We start from the raw sequence: 20475 nt of genomic DNA, 5'->3' as shown, positions 1-20475 counted from the left end.
TGGAGAGTTATGGCTGAATATTTTAATATATACAAATGGTTGACTATATGCTGAGTTGTACTTTTGGAAATGTTTATGGCTTGCAGCAGTTGGATTATTGTGCTGTGAGGTTGAAGGGAGCTAATCCAAATTTTTGTTTGTCTTCCAGGTCTACACACAATGAATTGGAGAAGAACCGGTAAGTAGCTAATGAGCTGAATTCTAAGAAATACAAAGCCCAGTCAATGTAACATGCTTTAACATTACACATGCAGGTATGATTTCATCAGCTCAGACAGCTGGGGATTTCTGCCCTGCACCAGGTAGGTTTAAAGTCCAGGCAAAGACTCTAAAAGATTTGAAAAAGAAGCCTTCCCCCCCTCCCTACCCCACAAAAAAAAAATAAAGGCAAGAAGTGACCCAGTTTTGCAACTAATCTGTATGCAGAGTAAATACTGTTCCTCTTCTCCTGACACTGAAATCTGATTGGGTCATTGTCCCTACATGAGGTTGCTAAGGTGTCTGGTTTCTTGGGCACTGGTTAATACACGTTACCATGAACTGAAGGGCAGTGCTTTGCTTCTCCCCTCACCACTTTCTTGGCAGGACTGCAATACTCTCTACAGCATAAAGAAAATGCCATTGTTTAGTGGATCTGAAGTCTGGCTAACAATGCTCCTGTGGAGTGTCGCTCTCATAACCTGTTTTAGGACAGAGCCTGTTTATCCTTGAGTCAGAGTTTTAGCAAGCCCTGCAGTTTTGTTACTTGGCTAGCTCTGCTATATGACTCAACCCTTTTGTAACGGGAGTTAAAGTAAGATAAATACTATTGAGACGATGGGAGTTAGTTCACACGCAGATCAGATTATAGCACTGCAGTCAGGATGCTATAGTTAAGGTTGTGTCGGGGTTTCCATTATAAATTAATCTTGGTTTTTTGTCAGTTGGAGCAGAGAGTATCTTCTAGGCTAGCTGCTCCTGTCCTGTGGAAAAACCCACAAGATAGATTACTTTGAGTGTACAGACGAGTTCTCATTGCTGCATCTTCCCGTCGGTTCATGGGGGAGGTCATGGGGGTGAGGTATGGTTAATCTAGGAAACTCCAGCCCAAGTTTGTCTCACAACCAGACCTGTAGAGATGACATCCCTCCCACCTTCTTGGGTCCCTTTTAGGGCCACCTCACAGAACATACTGCCCTTGTTTCCTTCCCCTCTCTTTATCTACAGAAATAATTTTCTTTGTTCTGTAAATCACACGCTGGTTTCCTGTGATTTCACTCAAACTTTCCTTATTGCCCACTATTCCACCTTTGTAGGGCATGATCCTTATCACCCCAGTTCTGCTATGTCCATAGTTACACTCCATATTCCCCATCTCCCCTAGGATGAAAGCTACCACCGTAATAAAATCAGTCTTTTCTGAAAACCTACTAATAGTGTTTTAACTGTTTCCCTAGTCAGTCTATATCAGGGCTGCTCATGTTAGAAACTGCAAGCCCCCATGGTTTTCTACTTTTAGAGAGAGAACCATTGAAGAATGGCCTTGTGGACTAGTGCACAGAAGCAAACTCTGAGCAGGCCCTCCTATACGTAGCTGCCACCATGCTTTGTATGTCTCTTGTCTACGGTGCTTTGTTTGTCTCTTGTCTGCGGTGCTTTTACGTCTCCTGTCTGTGGTGTTTTCAGTTCCTGTGAGAAAGCCTGTTCCCCTAGAAGCTGACACTGAGCTAGCAATGGGCCACTTTTTAACACTGTTGTAATCTATGGTGGAAGATTCTGTGATGGGCAAGTTAAAGGACACATGAATCAAGAACAGCTATTTTAAATATTAGTGGCATGTAAATTGTCACTAGTAATGAAAACTGGTGCATGTTTATTTAGGGGCTCCTAGTTTCTCATTCAGGTAGTGTTTTTATTCAGTGACATACATATAACTGGGTATCCTTTAGATAGCTGCAGATATAGAAACACTAATTAGCAGCTGTCATTGCGTCCCAGTATATGTTACTGGGAATAGGACAATGAGTTTCATCCTGGAAATATATATTTCTGGGCTCCAAAGCAATGTTTTCTGAGAGAAGAGGCTCACTTCCAGTGTAGATTTTCATCACATTCTATTTGCTGTGTCTAAGTTTGTCATGTCACTACCTCCAGACTGAGCTATGGCAAAGGTAAATGCCCTGGTACTAATAACTTTGTTGCTGACAGTTGCTATTTTTTTCTGTTATTACAGATTATTCCTTTTGAATCTCAGTGTTCTCTCCCATTATTGATACACACTATAATTTTCAAAATTGTCCACTATTAGGTCCCTTACTCAGGTTCTCTCCCCTCCACCCTCCTAACAGCAGTCTGTCTAGCATGTGGTTAAATTTTACTTTAACCCATTCAGCAATTAAACAGAGTTGCTTTCAAGTGTGGACAGGAATACTGGCTGAAAAAAGAGAACATTTATTAATCCTTGCATTAAAATACACTATTTTTCTCTAGCTCAGTTTTTGCAGGGCTGAGGAAATTAGACTATATCTGGATTATAGTCTTGTTCCTCTTTGATATCTGAAAGCATAATGAAAATATTTGAGCTAGGAATGTACATTACTTTATTCTGGAAGGGTGAATGGTCCAAAAATACCACAGAGATTTGATAAGGAGGCTGTGGATTTGGTACCCAAATAAATAAGTCTGATGCTCAAGTGACCTTTACCTTCTTAATGTTCTTTGATCTGGTTTCTTACGTAAAGTGGTTGCACTGAAGTTTGTCAGGGTGGTGGTGGTTTTTTCTTTACAAAAGATTAAAGTTAATTTGTAGTTACCTGTCTTTAATACTCATGTTGGAAATATTTGTGTTTGTGTGTTTTTATTTAATGAGTGAGTATTTTTGTTTCCCTTTGAGATGAGTCATATCTTGCATATAAAGTGGAAACCAGTTACTGTTTCTTATCTGCAGCAAGGTTCAGCCAATAGAAGAGTACATCTTACCCTCAGATTATTCAGTGGTAAGGTTTAAAAGCTATAGAGAGCATGCAGCGATGGTAATCTTATGGTATAGTTCAGGGGTAGGCAACCTATGGCACGTGAAAGTGGGATGCAAGCTGATTTTCACTGGCACTCACACTGCCTGGGTCCTGGCCACTGGTCTGGAGGGGCTCTGTATTTTAATTTAATTTTAAATGAAACTTCTTAAATATTGTAAGAAACCTTATTTACTTTACTTTACAACAATAGTTTAGTTATATATTATAGACTTATAGAAGGCAACCTTCTAAAACTGTTAAAATTACTGGCACGGGAAACCTTAAATCAGAATGAATAAATGAAGACTCGGCACACCACTTCTGAAAGGTTGCCGACCCCTGGTATAGTTGCTTTGGGCTTCTGTAATATATCTGGGTCTTCAGTGGCTAGGAAACTTAAAGAATCCCTGTCTTTAACTATATGTAGGGCTGTCAAGCGATTAAAAAAATTATTTGTGCGATTAAACAATAATAGAATACCGTTTATTTAAATATATTTTTGAATATTTTCTACATTTTCAAATATTTCAATTACAACACAGAATACAAAGTGTACAGCGCTCATGTTGTTTTTATTTTTATTACAAATATATGCACTGTAAAAAGCAAAAGAAATAGTATATTTCAGTTCACCAAATACAAGTACTGTAGTGCAGTGTCTTTATAATGAAAGTTGAACTTACAGATGTATAATTATGTACAAAAAATAACTGCATTGTTTTACTTTTTAATGTAAAACTTTAGAACCTACAAGTCCATTCAGTCCTACTTCAGCCAATGCTGCCAACTTCTTGTTTACAGTGTCGCCTGAAAGTGAGACCAAGCGTTCTCATGTCACTGCCGTAGCCGGCATCGCAAGATATTTATATGCCAGATGTGCTAAATATTCATATGTTCCTTCATGCTTCAACCACTCTTCCAGAAGACATGCGTCCATGCTGATGACGGGTTCTGCTCGATAAAGATCCAAAGCAGAGTGGACCGATGCATGTTCATTTTCATCATCTGAGTCAGATGCCACCAGCAGAAGGTGGATTTTCGTTTTTTGGTTGTTCGGGTTCTGTAGTTTCTGCATTGGAGTGTTGCTCTTTTAAGACTTCTGAAAGCATGCTCCACACCTCATCCCTCTCAGATTTTGGAAGACACTTCAGATTCTTAAACCTTGGGTCGAGTGCTGTAGCTTCATTGGAGTTCAAGAAATTAATAATACATAATCAAATCCTAAATTCCAAATGTCTGAGGACTTGAGTCAGGAAATGCTATAGAACGTGCACAATACCAAGCATTTTGATTTCAGTGGGACACAAATATATGTTTAAGTGCTTTTTTGATTGGAGCTGTTTTCCTGAATTAGAACCAGAGTAAAGAGCACAGGAATTGGCCCCCAGGCTGTCAAATAGTGAAGAGTGTTTAAAATAACTAGTCCACTTCCAAAAGGCTGTGCAATGGAAGTGTGAAGAGATTCCCAGTGAAAGCATGTTGATGTCAAAAGAAGCATCCTCTTTAAAGAAATAAGAACGCATAGGTGGTTGTTTCAGAAGCACATTTTACTTCCTTTATTTTTTCCCCTAAAATTCTGGCCCCTGAGGAAAGATTGGTCATTTGCAGAATAAAAAACTGTTGAAAAGCTGACTGTTGAGCTTTGAAGTTTATTAGGATCCAGTTGTGAAAGTACGTTCTCTGTTTCTCAGACTTAAATGTAAAAAATAAACTAGATTTGCTTAGTAGTATGTCTAATGTTATAAAGACAGCAGAGGTTACTGACATTCTACTTTTTAAACATTCTAGTCTCTCGAGTTATTGGAAGGATGTGGTTGCTGTGGTATAAACGAACGATTCATGGCTGTGAGATGACTTCCTTGCTTTTTTGTAAAGTGGCAATTTTGGTAAACCAACATGGTGTTATCATTATCTGTTGGAACATCTATGTCCTCATCTGCATAGAGCAGTGGTTCTCAAGCTTTTTTTTCACGGACCACTTGAAAGTAGCTGAGGGTCTCAGCGGACGACTTAATGATCTTTCCAAATGTTGTTTGTACCATTAGCTAACTATTGTAAAGCATGTTGGATAAAAGCACTATGTAAAGAAAACCTTAATAATAATTTTTGTGTTCTACAAATTAATTTTTTTAATCATGTTTAATTTTTTTGATTTAATCGTATGAGTTAGCTGCGATTTAATCAACAGCCCTAGGTACAACAAATACCCCGAGAGTAAAACTGAGAAAGTGAATGGGGAAGGAATTATTAACCATACTTTGAGTTAAATAGATGGTAACAAAAATAAACATCTGACAAACAGGGAAGAAAATACATTTTGGTGAAACATTCAGTAACCCCACCCCTTTAAATTGAGGCCTTCTGAAAGGTTCTGCACCAGTTCTCTGATCCTCCAAAGAGACTTCCATTAAAAATGGGGAAGGTGAGATTTGATGTCACTAATGCTTTAAAAGTTAAAAGTAAGCAAAAACATGAGCGTGCTCGCTCTCTCTCTCAGGAACCTTTCAGGAGTTTATTATACATCATCAAGGACAAGGAGCAAATAAAGCTGTTGATTAGGAGATTCCTGAAATTGGCTCTTCTTTCCTGAGCTCTTGCACAGCTTCTTCCATCTCCTTACTGAATAATGCACAGACCTTGGGAGCTAGAGATGTAACCTACAGCACCTTCCTATGGTTACAGTTCTCCCAAATCTTAGATGGAATCTTTGTGATTAGTCTTCCAAAACAGTAACTGTAGAGACCTGTATCAGAGGGGTAGCCGTGTTAGTCTGGATGTGTAAAAGCAGCAGAGAATCCTGTGGCACCTTATAGACTAACAGACGTTTTGGAGCGTGAGCTTTCGTGGGTGAATACCCACTTCGTCAGACGCAGGTAGTGGAAATTTCCAGGGGCAGGTATATATATGCTAGCAAGTAAGCTAGAGATAACGAGGTTAGTTCAGTCAGGGAGGGTGAGGCCCTGTTCTAGCAGTAGAGGTGTGAAAACCAAGGGAGGAGAAACTGGTTCTGTAATTGGCAAGCCATTCACAGTCTTTGTTTAGTCCAGAGCTGATGGTGTCAAATTTGCAGATGAACTGAAGCTCAGCAGTTTCTCTTTGAAGTCTGGTCCTGAAGTTTTTTTGCTGCAGGATGGCCACCTTAAGGTCTGCTATAGTGTGGCCAGGGAGGTTGAAGTGCTCTCCTACAGGTTTTTGTATATTGCCATTCCTGATATCTGATTTGTGTCCATTTATCCTTTTCCGTAGTGACTGTCCAGTTTGGCCGATGTACATAGCAGAGGGGCATTGCTGGCATATGATGGCGTATATTACATTGGTGGACGTGCAGGTGAATGAACCAGTGATGGTATGGCTGATCTGGTTAGGTCCTGTGATGGTGTCGCTGGTGTAGATATGTGGGCAGAGTTGGCATCGAGGTTTGTTGCATGGATTGGTTCCTGAGCTAGAGTTACTATGGTACGGTGTGCAGTTGCTGGTGAGAATACGTTTCAGGTTGGCAGGTTGTCTGTGGGCAAGGATTGGCCTGCCACCCAAGATCCGTGAAAGTGTGGGATCATTGTCCAGGATGGGTTGTAGAGACCTGGCTTAGATTGCTTCAGGTCACCATTCAGAGATACCGAGCCCAGACTATCAAGTCAAGGCAAATATGTAGAAAGAAAAGTTACCACCACTTCCTTAGCACTCCTCTGAGGAATTGGTATAGAAAATATATTCATTCCTCTTTTGTGTCCCAGAATTGAGCCCACACATTTGCAGGAAACCTGCAGTTATAAAGCACGAACCTCCTATGGATTGACTTCTTGCATTCAAAGTGCTCTAGATATAATTTCTGCTGCAGTCAATAGAAGTATGAAATGGTGGCTTGCTGTTTGTTCATTGTCTTAAGGGGCCCAGGAGAGGCCTGGGAGCTGTGTAGAGAAAAGTGGAAGACATAATCTGTTCCTAGATGGTATCTAACCTGGAATGCACAACAGACAGCTCTGGATCAAGAATCTTGAATCTCTGCAGAAACCTGAATCTTCAAGTTTCCATTTCAGCATGTTGCTAAGACTTTATTTTAGGATGACTCCTGTCTTTGTTACATTTATGGATGGGCCTAAAAATGAAGACCAAGGCCAAATTCATCGATGGTGAACCCTCACAGAACTTGGTAGCATTACACTAGGGAAGTATGTCCCTAGATACACAGATGAGCAATCTGCTTTCCAAGTGTAGTTTTGCAAGCACACAAATAATACAGGAAGGCAGACTTCTCTTCTGGCTCTCCCAAATCCATCTCCAGAGGCTTCCCAGGCTTTTTCCTCTATATAGCTTGAAGTGCTGTTTGTTGAAGTGTTGAGAGTCAGAGATTCTGATGCAATAACTTGCCTTGTTCAAGTGAATAATATTACTCATGGGTCCATAAGCGGCACTAGCTAAAAACCACACGGGGAACTCCTGCCTCAGAGAAGGTGAAGTAATGAGCATAATTTCTGAAATGGGCTATCAGTTAACTACAACTTTAAGGGCTTTGTATGCTCTGACAGGAGTTAGGATTGCCTGCCACTGTTTATAATAAGAGCAGCTCAGAACAAAAATGCCAAGGGGAATTCTAATATCCCTAATGCAGCTACCCCACATGTATGTGATAATAAAGGGATTTAATTTGGAATAAGAAAATGTAGGCAAGAAAGTTTTCTCTCCTTTTTGTTTTATTCTATCTGAAGTGCCTATATGGCTTCCATCACCATAATGTCTGAGCACCTCACAATCTTTCAACTGATCTTCACCACACCCCTGTGAGATAGGCCGTGCTATTATCCCCATTGTACAGATGGAGAACAGGAGCACAGAGACACTTAGGCTATGTCTATACTTAAAATGCTACAGTTGCAGCGCTGCAACTGTGGGTTCTTTGTCGCTGTAGTAAATCTACCTCCCCAAGAGATGATAGCTAGGTCAGTGGAACAATTCTTCTGTTGACATAGCGCTGTCTACATGGGGACATAGGTCAGCTTAATTATATATCTTGGGTGTAGATTTCTCGCATCTGTGAGTGATGTAGCTGAGTTGATCTAATTTTCCAGTGTAGACCAGCCCCTAAGTAACTAAATCGAGGTTGCACAGGAGGTCTGTGGTGGAGCAGAGGTTGAGCTCTCATGTCCCAGGCTAGCACGCTTACCATAACTGAACTCTTTCCTTTTCTCTTTGTTATATACCTCTCACCACCACCACTTCTCCTCCCTCTTTAAAACATTCTCCTTTCCTCATTATTTTCCTTCTCGTTCTCTTCTTGTACGAGGAGAGACTAAAAAGATTAGGGTTAGCTTAGAAAAGAGATGGCTAAGGGGGTAGAAGTGGATATGAGGGAGATCTATACATCATAAGTGGTTTAGAAAAAGTGAATACAGAAGTGTTGTTAAACCAATCCCACAATACAAACACCAGGGTCACGCAGTGAAATGAATAGGGAGCAGTTTTAATACAAACAAGAGGAAGTAGTTTTTCCATGCACTCAGCTAACCTGTGGAACTCCTTGCCATGGGATGTTGTGATGGTCCAAAGGATAACTGGATTCTGTTAGTCTTTAAGGTGCCACAGGACTCATTGTTGCTGGATTCAGAAAAGAACTAGATAAGTTCATGGAGAATCAGTCCATTGATGGCTGTTACCCAAGATGGTCAGGGATGCAGCCCATTTCTTGGGGCGACCCTAAACCCCAGCTGTGAGGAGAAGACAGGGTGGATCACTCCAACTACCCTGTTCTGCACACTCTGCCTAAATCTCTGTTACTGCCCACTGTCAGAGACAGGATAGTGGGCTAGATGGACCACTAATCTGACCCAGTATGACAGTTCTTATGTTCTTCCTGCATCTCTGTCTGTCCCCTGAGTCCCCTTTCCTCCTTCACTACCAGGGGTCACAGGGCTACAATTGACCCAAAGACTCCCCCGCGTTCATGCTTCCTGAGCAGTCCTCCATCTTATGTGCCCATTTTAGCTGTTCTTGGCCATGAGTGGACACCGCTTCTTTTCCTGGCTGAGAACGAGTATGAAGCCTCTGGGTCTAGATGCTAGAGCTAAGTTGGTCCTCTTATTAGGGGGCCAAAAATTTGGGTGGTTTATGCATCCCGTGAGCTGTGGTATCTAAGCAAACTCTCCGTGTAACTGAGATTCTTGGAATAGTGCGGGGGAGAGGAGTAACCTCCCCTTAACATGATTTTAGTCTAGTTGAGGTTGTTTGGCTGTGAATAGCTCTGTCCTTCCCTGATCTTTGTGTCTCCATATCACCACCTGCAACTATTTCTTGCACAAAAGCAGTTTGCACAGCTGTGGGCAAACAGACCCTGCGGGTTGACTCCCAAACAGCACATGCGACAACAGTAAAACAATTAAATGGGCTACGTGCAGCTAGGGGTCAGGAATTCTCCTCCCATCCCTTAGTGCTGAGGAGACAGCCTGAAGCATTAGCAAGGGCAACTGTCCAATAACATAGGCCATACCTATGCCAGTGCCACATCCCCACCTGGCGTTCAGCAGAGTGTGATAGGGAAGGCTGATGGCTCTGTAACTGTCTGTCTGAGATTTTATTTGTCCGGAAACATGTATTATTACTTACCCAGTGCTCTTTATCTTCAAAGCACTTAATAAATCCTCATGATGCCCCTGGGAGGTTGGTATTGTCTCTTTTTTGCAGAAAGGAAGCTAAGGCACAGATGTTGTGAGAGTTGCCCGAGCCTATGGACGGTGTTAGTTTCAGAGCCTGGATAAAACTCGGGACATGCTGGATCCCAGTGTTGTGCGTAGACCCATGTGTCTCTTCCAATGTGTGTTGAGTTTAAAATATTTGTGGCAGCCTTTCAAGCGTGGCCTGTATCAAGTAGTTTACGCTGCCTGAAATTCACTATGATTGATTGTAAATAAGATTGTTCTTCACCTGTTAATTATTTATCTTTAAGAGGAAATACATAAAACAGCATGCATTATTTTAAAAAAATGCTCTTGCAGGCATCAGGTGACTTTGTTACTCTGCCCAGGAATCTAGGTTGAGGGCCTAGCTTCTTGAGAGGGGGACTGTGGTGAATGGGGAAAGTTGCGAGACTAGCTTTAGCATACACGCTTTTCCGGAGGTGGGGGGTTTATACCAACTCATAACTGACTGTGTAATGCAACCCTGTGGCAGGACACTTGGACTGATAAATCAATAGAAGTAAAGTTAGATAGCAAACACGCTAAAATCACCAGTGGAAACAGGATAGAAGCTTGAAATACTGTGTTGCCTTCCTAGAAATAGCTGCTGTGAATTGTATCTTTGGGTTAACACATGTTCTACTTCTGATAAATGCATTTTCTTATAAGTTGCTATGTTACATACTATAATTGTAAGTAATAAACATTTGCATTGAATCTAGATATTAATGTAAAGTCAAGTAGAACCTACTGTCTGTGTGTTTAGGCCTATTATTGATTTAGGGTGGGCATTTCAAAGCACCTAAGTCACTTGGGATACATCTACACTGCAAAAAAAACCAGAATCAATAACCACTTGGCTATGACCCAGGCTTGCAGGGCTCATTCTAGAGGGCTGAAAACAGCACTGTAGATGTTATCGTTCAGGTTGGCACCCAGGCTCTGAGGGTATGGCTACACTTGAAATTTCAAAGCGCTGCCATGGCATGTAAACCACATCCTCTACGGGTGTAGCTTGCAGCGTTGGGAGCCGCGCTCCCAGCGCTGCAACACTGATTACACTGAGGCTTTACAGCGCTGTATCTTGCAGCGCTCAGGGGTGTGTTCTTTCACACCCCTGAGCGCGAAAGTTGCAGCGCTGTAAAGTGCCAGTGTAGCCATACCATGAGACCCTCCTCTCTCCCTGGGTTTCAGAGCTGAGGCAAGAACATCTACCTTGCTGCTTTTAACCTTGTAGCATGAGCCCTGCAAGCCCAAGTCAGTTGACTGGGCTCTGAGACTTGCTGCTGTGCCTCTTTTCTTGCAATGTAGAAGCACCCTCAGGAGTATTAATTCCATTGACTTTTGACTTTCACAGGGATTTATGCTTCTAAATCACATAAGTACTTCTGAAAACTACATGCCTTTTATTTATACAGCACCGTAGTTATGCCTGATCATTCTCAGACCACAGACGCGATTCCTGCCCAAAGGAGCTTACGAACTAGCATGGGCAAGGAAGGACATGACATGAGAGAGAACATTAGTCTGGGGGGGTGTAAAAAGGGAAAGAGAGTGGCTTGTATTCTGATGTGCTTACATTTAAAGTAGTCATGACCGGTACGTTGAGGAATACCTTTTTCTGCTGTTCTTTTTAATTGCACAATTCTTCCTAATGGGAGTATGCCTTAATTTAAGCCAGCGGTTCTCGACCAGGGTATGAATGCCCCTGGGAGTACACAGAGATCTTCTAGGGCAGGGGTGGGCAAACTGTTTGGCCTGAGGGCCACATCAAGGTTCCAAAACTGTATGGAGGGCCGGGTAGGGAAGGCTGTGCCTTCCCAAACAGCCTGGCTCCCGCTCCCTATCCACCCCCTTCCCCTGCCCCTAACTGCCTTTCCAGGACCCCACCGCCTATCCAACCTTCCCTGTTCCCTGACTGCCTCAACCCCTATCCACGCCCCCTCCCCCTGACAGGCCCCCTGGGACTCCCACGCCTATCCGACTCCCACTGTTACCCATCACCTGACTGCCCCCCCCAAACCTCTGCCCCATCCAACCGCCACCTACTCTTATCCAACACCCCCACTCCCCCCCCCCCCACCCCCCGTTACCATGCTGCTCAAAGCAGCAGGACTGGCAGCCGCGCTGCCTGGCTGGATGTGGCCCACAGGCCGTAGTTTGCTCACCTCTGTTCTAGGGGTTACATCCACTCATCTAGATTAGACTTCCTCAACCTGGGGGTAATGGGATGGGTTTTGGGGAGGGGGGTTTGCAAGTGCAGGGCCAGCATTAGGGGGTGTCAAGCAGAGCAATTGCCTGGGACCCCATGCCACAGGGCCCCACAAAGCTAACATGCTTCAGCCCCAGGCAGTGGGGCTCAGGCCTCAGCCCTGGGTGGCAGAGTTTGGGCTTCAGACTCCTGAAAGGGGTGCAGTACTCTGGAAAGGTTGAAAACCATGGATTTAAGCCTCTGTCCAGTGAAGTATTGAATGGTTTTCTTGTATAATTTATGTATATAGTACTTTTTTTCATCTGTAGATCTCATAGCATTTTACAAAGGTAGAGATTGTTACCTCCCAGAAAATGGATACAGATCAGGGGAAAGTGAGGCAGAAAAGGTCCCAACATTAGACTGTGACTCAGTGGCAGAAGCTGGGGATGGAAGCCAGATCTCCATGTCTTATCTTACTGCCTTCCTATCCCCAATCTGTGAGTTGGTGGGATGTGGCCATGTTGGGAGAGGACACTGTTGGTGTAAGGAAGGGGGTATGCTAATTATGAAGGGGAATGGGACCAGTGTTTTGTGGGGGTGAAGAAGAGCAGTAGTCTGTGCCAACCTGACTGGCTGGTTGGAGAAGGGGAAGAGTACTGATACCTGTAAGGACTAAGCCAGGTCTGATTTAAGTTTCTGAAGGTGTAGGGGGAGTTTAGGTAGATGTTCAGCTATGGGCTGAGAGGTAGGAATGGGAGAAGACAACAGGAGGCGCTTTGGAAGCTAGTATGTCTCCACAAGGGGAATTTGTAAGTTACTCAGAACTTGGAACAGCTGTAACTAAGCAACCACTGTTTTGCAGCTCTACCAAGGCCCTAGAGCAGTGCTCTTTGAGGCTCTCTAGGCAGCCAGACCTCTCCTTTGTTGCATAATCGTATTTACTTTCCCTTCCCCGCACTCGCAAATACAGATATGTTGTGGTACGGAGATTGCTTGGCTCTCCCAGCAACATGGCACTTGGGAGACTGATGGATGGTACATTCTGCACTACCTCCTCCCAGGAGAGACATTCCCATACTGCTTAAATACTCAGCGCATTGAATCCTTTGCTCTGCATAATACACCAGGCTTGGCTCAATAGTGAGTGTGGTTACTAGCCAGTTCCTATGTGGGGAGTGCCGAGTCTCTGAATTTCAGGAAGGAGTGAGTTTGAAGACGAAAAGGTAGGAAATTAATATAGTTCATTTGAAAAAAGGCTGTCTGGTCTCTTGGGTCTTCTAGTGCTTTCTCTTGCTAACTCAGACTTGCTCCCTGCAGAATATTTACTTGTGCTTTGTCCAGTCTGGTTTTAAATGTCTTTAGTGATGGCACTTCTGCTTCCCTTTTTTTCCACAGTCTAAAACGATCTCAGAAAATATAATTATTTCCCATTGTTTCAGTAGCATCTTGAGGCCCAGGGGCCCCATTGTGCTAGATTGTATTGTAAGCTACTGGTGGCCTGCAGAAAACTTGCTGGTGGTTTGTAGAGAGCTGGCCGGTCACATGGTACTGGCTCTCCTTTGCTTCCAGTTGTAAATTGCATTAAAAGAAGCTAAAAATACACAAAATACTTTGATGTAACCAATTTCTGCTCTTCCCCTGGGGACATTGTGCAATCACAGATGGGAGGGGGAGTTGGTCTGTGTGATCATGAATGGGAGCAACTGGAGAGGGACCTTCAGACGCTGATGACATCATCAGTGTCCAACTGCTTTTTCCAGTTTCTTCTCTGGATGTTTTTTCCTCTGTACTGATTGGATGTTTGCTCCAACTCAGTTTCTTCACTTCAGCTTCACTCTATCTAGCTCCCAACTCCAGTGTCCCCTCTCTTCCTTAGTCTCTCTTTAGTTAATTCCATCCCAGTAAAATCCCACTCAGAAAATTTAATCCTGGCACTAATGTGATGTTCACAAACCATCCCAGTTCAGTTTGCTTGTGTCTCATATCCCTTCCCCACAAAGCTTTGTCTGCCTCATCTGTTTAGGTTGTGAGCTTTTAAGGACAGGGATTTTTCTCATCATAAAAAAAGCTGCATCTAGCATAAGGTGTTGAAAATCTCCTCTCCCCCACCCCCCCCTTACTTCAGTCTCCCTACTCCCGTCCATGCATCATTGCTTTCCAGCTGTGGGAGGGTCAGGTGGAACTCCCTTTCCAAAGTAATCATTTTGCCTCTCTGTCAATTGGTGGGGTCACAGCTGAGTGATGCAAAACTGTCCTTTACTTTCCAGAGTCTCAGCAGGCTGCCTTTGTAGCACTTGCAGATTCTGTAAACTAGATGGAGAAAGGGAGGCTCTGGATTGAGCTGTATTTTAAAGTTTGCACAATGGTTCAGTGAGAGAATGGCTTTAGCATTGCTGATTATCAGGATAAAAATCAACCTCCGTATATCTTTCATACCTTAAGAGGAAAGGCCTGAATGTTGAGCAAATTTAATTACCTTTGAAGGATGAGTGTGAATGTTCATTTAGACACTAAAGATGGTTCACAAAACACAACATCCACCCCCTGCCTCTTCTGCTCCCTATGCCTCACTTGATGCCTGAAGAAGTAGGAATCCAAATCAGAAGAACAGTTTGTCCCAGTCGGATATTCTGGGTAATATGACCCTCTTAGGAAATGTCCAGTGACTGTGCTCTCCAGCGTGACCCTTTCTAAACTTTTCTTGGCTTGGAAAAGCAGCTTACAGGCTTGATGTTTGTTGGATAAAGCACATATGGGGATACATTTCGGCAAAGAGATTTCAGGAGGGAGGGCAGCCTCTATTTGCTGTGGCTTCACAAAGCCTTGATAAGGTCCTCTTGAGTCACACATTCAAGTTGGGGTTTTGTTGATGGAAAGTTTTTTCCCAATGATCTGTTGAAAAACTTAGTATTGTGGGCGTAGGAGGGCTTAAGGTGTGGGCTGAGCAGGGTTGTGAATAATCAGCACTTGCTAAAGCAGCAAGCTTTCTGAAAATGCACAAAGCAGAAGCAGTGGATTTCCATAAACCTTCCACACCAGAGTCATCGGTGTTTAGAATGTGCTATCCAGAAGTGCTGCCTAGTGACTCATCCCTAAGTCATTCTGGGTAGCCAGATTGGATTTTCCAGTTTTTAAAGAATAAAATAAAGAGCATTTGTTAAAACAATTCAAGGATTTAGTATGAAGATAATGTCAGTGTTGCCAAGTCTCTTGTATTTATCTTAAGTCTGATATTTGCTGCTTTTATTAAAGATCCAGTGCCTGGACTCAAGCATTCTTAAGTGAGAAACTCTGCTTTCATATTTGAAATAAATAAATAAATTTCTTGCTCTCATGGCTTCAGAGAAAAGCATAAACACATGACTCAAATGTAACTTAAAAATTCAAAACCCAGAAGGAAACTGAAAAGATCCCCACATTTATTATTTTTAAAAACCATGCGACTCTCTAAGCCAGTCTGATGATTTGAGATGAGGATGACTCATTATTTCTTGGACAAGAGGGGTTGGCATTAATGCAGGGAAGACTGGTAGTTTAAAGAAGAAAAGCTCTGTAAATACTTATGGTTGCTGGATCAGCAAAATTAGCCAGATCGTGCAGTCCAGACTGATCCCTTCGACTTCAGTATAAATTCCACCTAAGGACAGCCTGCAAGAAGAGGTTTTTCAGAGGTTGGTATAGTTGTGTGTGTGTTTTGTAGTGTTAATTGGATTTGATCTGTTAAAACTCATGCATACCCAGTGCTGGTTATTAACCTGGTGTGTGAATACTGAATTAAATAATTAACACTTCAAACCATGCATCTCTCTCTTGGTGCTTTATATATGGCCACCATCACTGTACTGTTTGAGCATCTGACAGACATTAATGGATTAAGGTTCACAACATTGTTGTGAGGTAGGGAATTTTTATTAGCTGCATTTTACAGATGGGTGACTGAGGCACACAAAGGCTAAATGACTTGCCCAAGGTCCCATAAGCAGTCTGTGGCATAGCTGGGAATTGAAAACAGGCCCCTTTCCACTAGATCATGCTTCCTTTCTACACATGCAATCAGCTGAAAATTCTGCTCTTTGGAGTTGCCACTTTACATGGCCTAAAAACACCTCAGAATGCAGCCAAAGGGGTCATACTTTTGTTGGGAAAGGCTATAAATCTTCACTCAGAGATAAGTTATTTGTTTTTCATGATGGTAAGCCACACATCAAACTGAATTAAAAGCCATTCCTGACTGGATGACTTTCAATCAAAATTCCTTAATGGTATTTATTTTTTAAAAAAAAAAAAATCATCAGATTTAGTTGAGATACATGCAGGGAGTGGGTGTAGTGTAGGCAGTGCATGGAAATGGTAGTGTATGGAGAGTCATTTTTGTGTTCCAAATTAACAACACTACTTGGAGGTTCTCCTGAGCAGTACAGAGGTATGTAATATGCTTTGCCAGTGCCTTACTTTTACAGGGTGTGTGTAATATGTAATGCATTATTATTGAAGATAGTTCTATAGTTGTAACTTATGTGGCTTTGTTTGATAAGTTCTACCCCAGAGTTTGATACTGAACAAGTAGAAACAGACATAAGGATTACATGTTACAGCTCCTTTTTTATTTTTTCCCCTCTCCAAAATCGTCTCCTGATTTATTCCCAGATTGAATCCTGACCCTTGCATTGCAGGATGGGTACTGAGCAAGTGAGCATGTGGCATCTAATCTTTCCACAAATGTTAGTGGTGTGGACTACAGCTGTCTTTGTTCTTTAGAAATTAGAACCGTGGTCTTTCACTGTATCACTTACTGAGACAAGGGCCTTGAGTAACCTTATACAGCAGATCTAGGGTTCAACTAGCAAGAATCTGTTCTTAATAAAGTGACTCCTTGAATCACATGGGAAGGATTGTTGAGCAGAAAAAACAAAAGTCAACACAACTGATTTTCATTTCCCATCAATACATTTGCTTTGCTTGTTCCCCAAGAAAATGATTCCCAGATGGTCAGTTTCACGCATTTCAATTGTTCTGAGGATGGAGCAATGGTAGGAGGCAGCCTTAGTCCTATTCTCTTGGCAGGTCAAAGGTGCAGAAGAAGATGGGTGTTAAATAAGATAGAGCTTTACTTAGATCCACATAGTTCCTGACTTTCTTGGTGGCAAATTCAGCTCTTTGGAGTACTGATCCCATTTGCACCAGCACCCAGATCTGAAACTGGCTCCCACGGAATGACAAAAAAGTAATGTGCATTTTTTGATCCACTGGGCCAGATTCTGTTCTCGGTCACGGGTTTCTATCAAAGGCTTTACATACTTTAGCACTAGGTCCTGATCTCCTGTACATGTGGTGCGATGTACACTACTTTGCCACTGATGTGTCTTTTTTTCTGTTTGGCTTCCCCTGTTGTGTAATATGCACAGTAACTTAACATCAGCACTGAACATGGCACCCAGTGTGAGGAATTCCCAGACTCTTAAAATACAGTATCAGTATTATTTCATTGATTTAATTCATCTACAGAAATCCATAGCTAATAGGAGATAATAGTATTAGGGTCTCTTTAAATCCCTTTGCCCAATTACAATACTGTTTTTCAACCACATGTTTGCTATATTTATGGTGCTTTTCTCTTAACTGGTAACCTTTATTTTTTCTCCTGGGATGGCTTACAGCTGAAATATTAGATAACATGCACTGCTTCGTCTGTTCCAGATGCATGCCCTCTGCAGTTGAATGGTACAATAGATATTTGATGGCTACCTAAATATTTCTGACAGTGTGTAGAGGCGTTGGATTAAGAGCACATGCTTTCCTTGTGGTATAAAACCCTATATGTAAACCAGGGGTTCCCAAACTTCATTACACCGCAACTCCCTTCTGACAATAAAAATTACTACACGATCCTAGGGGAGGGACGGAAGCCTGAGCCTGCCCAAGCACCACCGCCACAGGCGGGGGGGAATAAACCCAAAGCCCGAGCCTCCTGCGCCATGCGGAGGGGGAAGGAGAGGTATGCGTCAAAGCCAAAGCCCCACAGCATCAGCCTCAGGCAGGGGGCCTGTAACCTGAGCCCCACCACACAGCGCTAAAGCCCTCAGGCTTTGGCCCCAAGCGATGGGGCTTGGGCTTTGGCCCCGGGTTCCAGCAAGTCTTAACACCAGCCCTGGTGACCCCATTAAAACAGGATTGCGACCTACTTTTTGGTCCCGACCCACAGTTTGAGAACCGCTGGTGTAAACAGACATTCCCAGCTGCCGCATTTGTAGTTATTTTGATCAAACAATTGTGATTTTTTTTCATCCCCCAATTGAAGATGACCAAATATGGTTTCATAAAAGAAGAGGTAAATCTTGAGTCTCATATTAATGAGCATTAACAGCATCTTGGCTTTCAAAGTTGTTGATTAGCTTTGTAATTTAGAGAATCGCACACTTTTTTTTTTATCCTCATGTTTGTGTATATTACAGACATTGACTCTTAATACAGGGTCATTATATAACTGTGATACTCTGCATATTCCTTACCTGTAATTTACAAAACAGGAAATATATTTGAAAATATAAATATACCCAAATAATTGACTGATAGCATCCTTTATTCTTTCATCAGCAGTCACATATCTATTATAGAGCAAGTCCTTGCTGCTTAAATTGATTTTAACAATAATATTATTTTAAAAGTCTGAAATTATGTTTGCGTTGTGTGTGCTTTGCTTCTGGCATGTGTAGTGTGTGTTTTCTATATGTCTATGCATAAAACTCCAGGATCCATTTGATAATTTTTTTAAGAAAATGAGACTCTAACAAAAAATACTGTGTGTGAGAATACTGTTAGAATACAGGACGATAAGCTGAGAAGTGTGGTGGGTTTTGTAGAAGATTTTGCAATGTTTGGGCTTTTTTAGTATGGCTGAGTAAGCGTGCTCCGGAAAGTGACTAATAACTGATTCAAGTCAATGCTATGATACACACAGGTGCTGTTCGAGCCTCTCCACAGATCACCAATAGTAATGTGTTTCAGTTCTGAGAGGCAACATGCCTCTTCCAGTCCTAGGCTCCTTTCAAAGAGACTGCTGGTTGTACCAAGCTAGTGGCCTCTTCCTTGCCCAAATTGGCAGCCACTCCACAGAGCTCATCACCCAAGATTTTCAGAAGCAACGAGTGATTCTAGGTGCCACCTTAAAGGAGCCTGATTTGCAGAGGGCTGGGGCTCAGCACTATCTGAAAATCAGGTCTCTTTAAAGGCTCTCCCCGATCAGGCACCCAAAATCACTAGCTGCTTCAGAAAATCTTGGCCACTGTCACTTGGGACCTCATTGAGGCAGTAAAGTTGCATGTCCAGAGGTGACAGAATGGTTTGTTAATGAATGTCAGTTGTTCATCTTTGCTCAGATTTGGCAGCATTCTGTAGAATTGCACAGATGCCTTGCTGGGCAGTTGGTGGAGGAGAGGTGTAAATTCCTGCCGTTTGTGAGTGTTTGTCATGCTTTGCAACTAACAGCATTGGGTGCATCCTGAGGAGAGTAATTATAATGGGATTAGCAAGAATGAGGGTATAAAACAGAGTTGGCTATTTAAAGAGTACTCTTCTTTTTTTAACTTAAAGGCAGAATTTTATTAGTCTAACCTTGGCTTTGTAATTAACATGGTTAGTCTCCATATTGCCTTTTAATGCTTGCTTTGCAAGATGGTTTGTTTTTTAAGGCTAAAGACCTCTATAGCATGTAAAGCAGCCAAATGCCTGGATGTAACTGTATCATAGTTCCAGAACCTTGCTGGAAAATGTTTGCGTTATCAGAGGAGTGTATGACCAAATTACTGCCACATTGTCTTGTCTAGGATTTACCAATATGAATCATACCAGCGGGAACTAGGCCTTGTTTTCAGGTCAGAAAAACAATATGATGCGGTGAGCATTTAGAGCCGATGATCACTATAGGGTTTAGTACACTGTAATAGGCAGCTGAGCCTGAAAGAATTTGGCATGTAATGTCATATATTGCACCACACCACTGTACAATAAAGTTCAGTTAATCAGAATCAGTGATTAAAACACTTGGCTAACAGCCAAAATAATCATTAGTAGACCCTCAATATACAATCTTAGGAAAACATTTAGCTTTGGTATTAATAGACTCCACTCCAGAATGTCCACTATAATGTGCTGTTTCTCTCCAAAGCCTTCCAGGGATGTCCAGATTCCACTGTGTACAAAGAGAAGAGGAAACACTCTGTGTGGACAGTGGGGGAGAGAAACTGAACCCTGCAGCTAGGCAAAAATTTTCAGCAGTTTTTTTTCAGCAAAAAATGTAAGATTTGGTGACCCTGAAACATTTCCAAAATACATGCAAGTTTCACTGAATTTGGTTTAAAATAAATAAATAAATAAATCAGGTTTTGTGAGTTTTTTTATTCAAAACAATATTTTGCTTTTAAAGTGTGCTTTGCTTTTTAATAAAATTAAAAGGTTTTTCAGTGATCAAAACAAAACGTTTAGGCCCAAAACAAATTTTGTTTTAAATGTTTTTGAATGATCAGTGAACCAAAATATCCATTATTCATACAGCTTTAACACAAAGCATTAACAATTTTATACTAGAACTGAATGGGAAAAAGTGCTTTTTGTTTGTTTGTTT

General features: G+C 42.1%; 1 protein-coding gene across 3 annotated transcripts in view; it reads left to right on the top strand.

The window, feature by feature from the left end:
* Nucleotides 1–20475, top strand: part of MXI1 (MAX interactor 1, dimerization protein) — a 92868-nt gene that overhangs the window by 41859 nt on the left and 30534 nt on the right. For 2 of the 3 annotated variants that reach the window (XM_032793519.2, XM_075061368.1), the window contains one exon: nucleotides 149–178. In XM_032793519.2, coding sequence (XP_032649410.1) covers nucleotides 149–178 — 30 coding nt within the window. Of the gene's footprint in view, nucleotides 1–148; nucleotides 179–254; nucleotides 303–20475 lie in introns of all 3 variants that reach the window. The other variant, XM_032793517.2, reaches the window with a different exon arrangement.

Source organism: Chelonoidis abingdonii, unplaced genomic scaffold, assembly GCF_003597395.2.
Source record: "Chelonoidis abingdonii isolate Lonesome George unplaced genomic scaffold, CheloAbing_2.0 scaffold0027, whole genome shotgun sequence".
NCBI classification, from domain to species: domain Eukaryota; kingdom Metazoa; phylum Chordata; order Testudines; family Testudinidae; genus Chelonoidis; species Chelonoidis abingdonii.
This window is presented reverse-complemented; position numbering and strand designations above follow the sequence as displayed.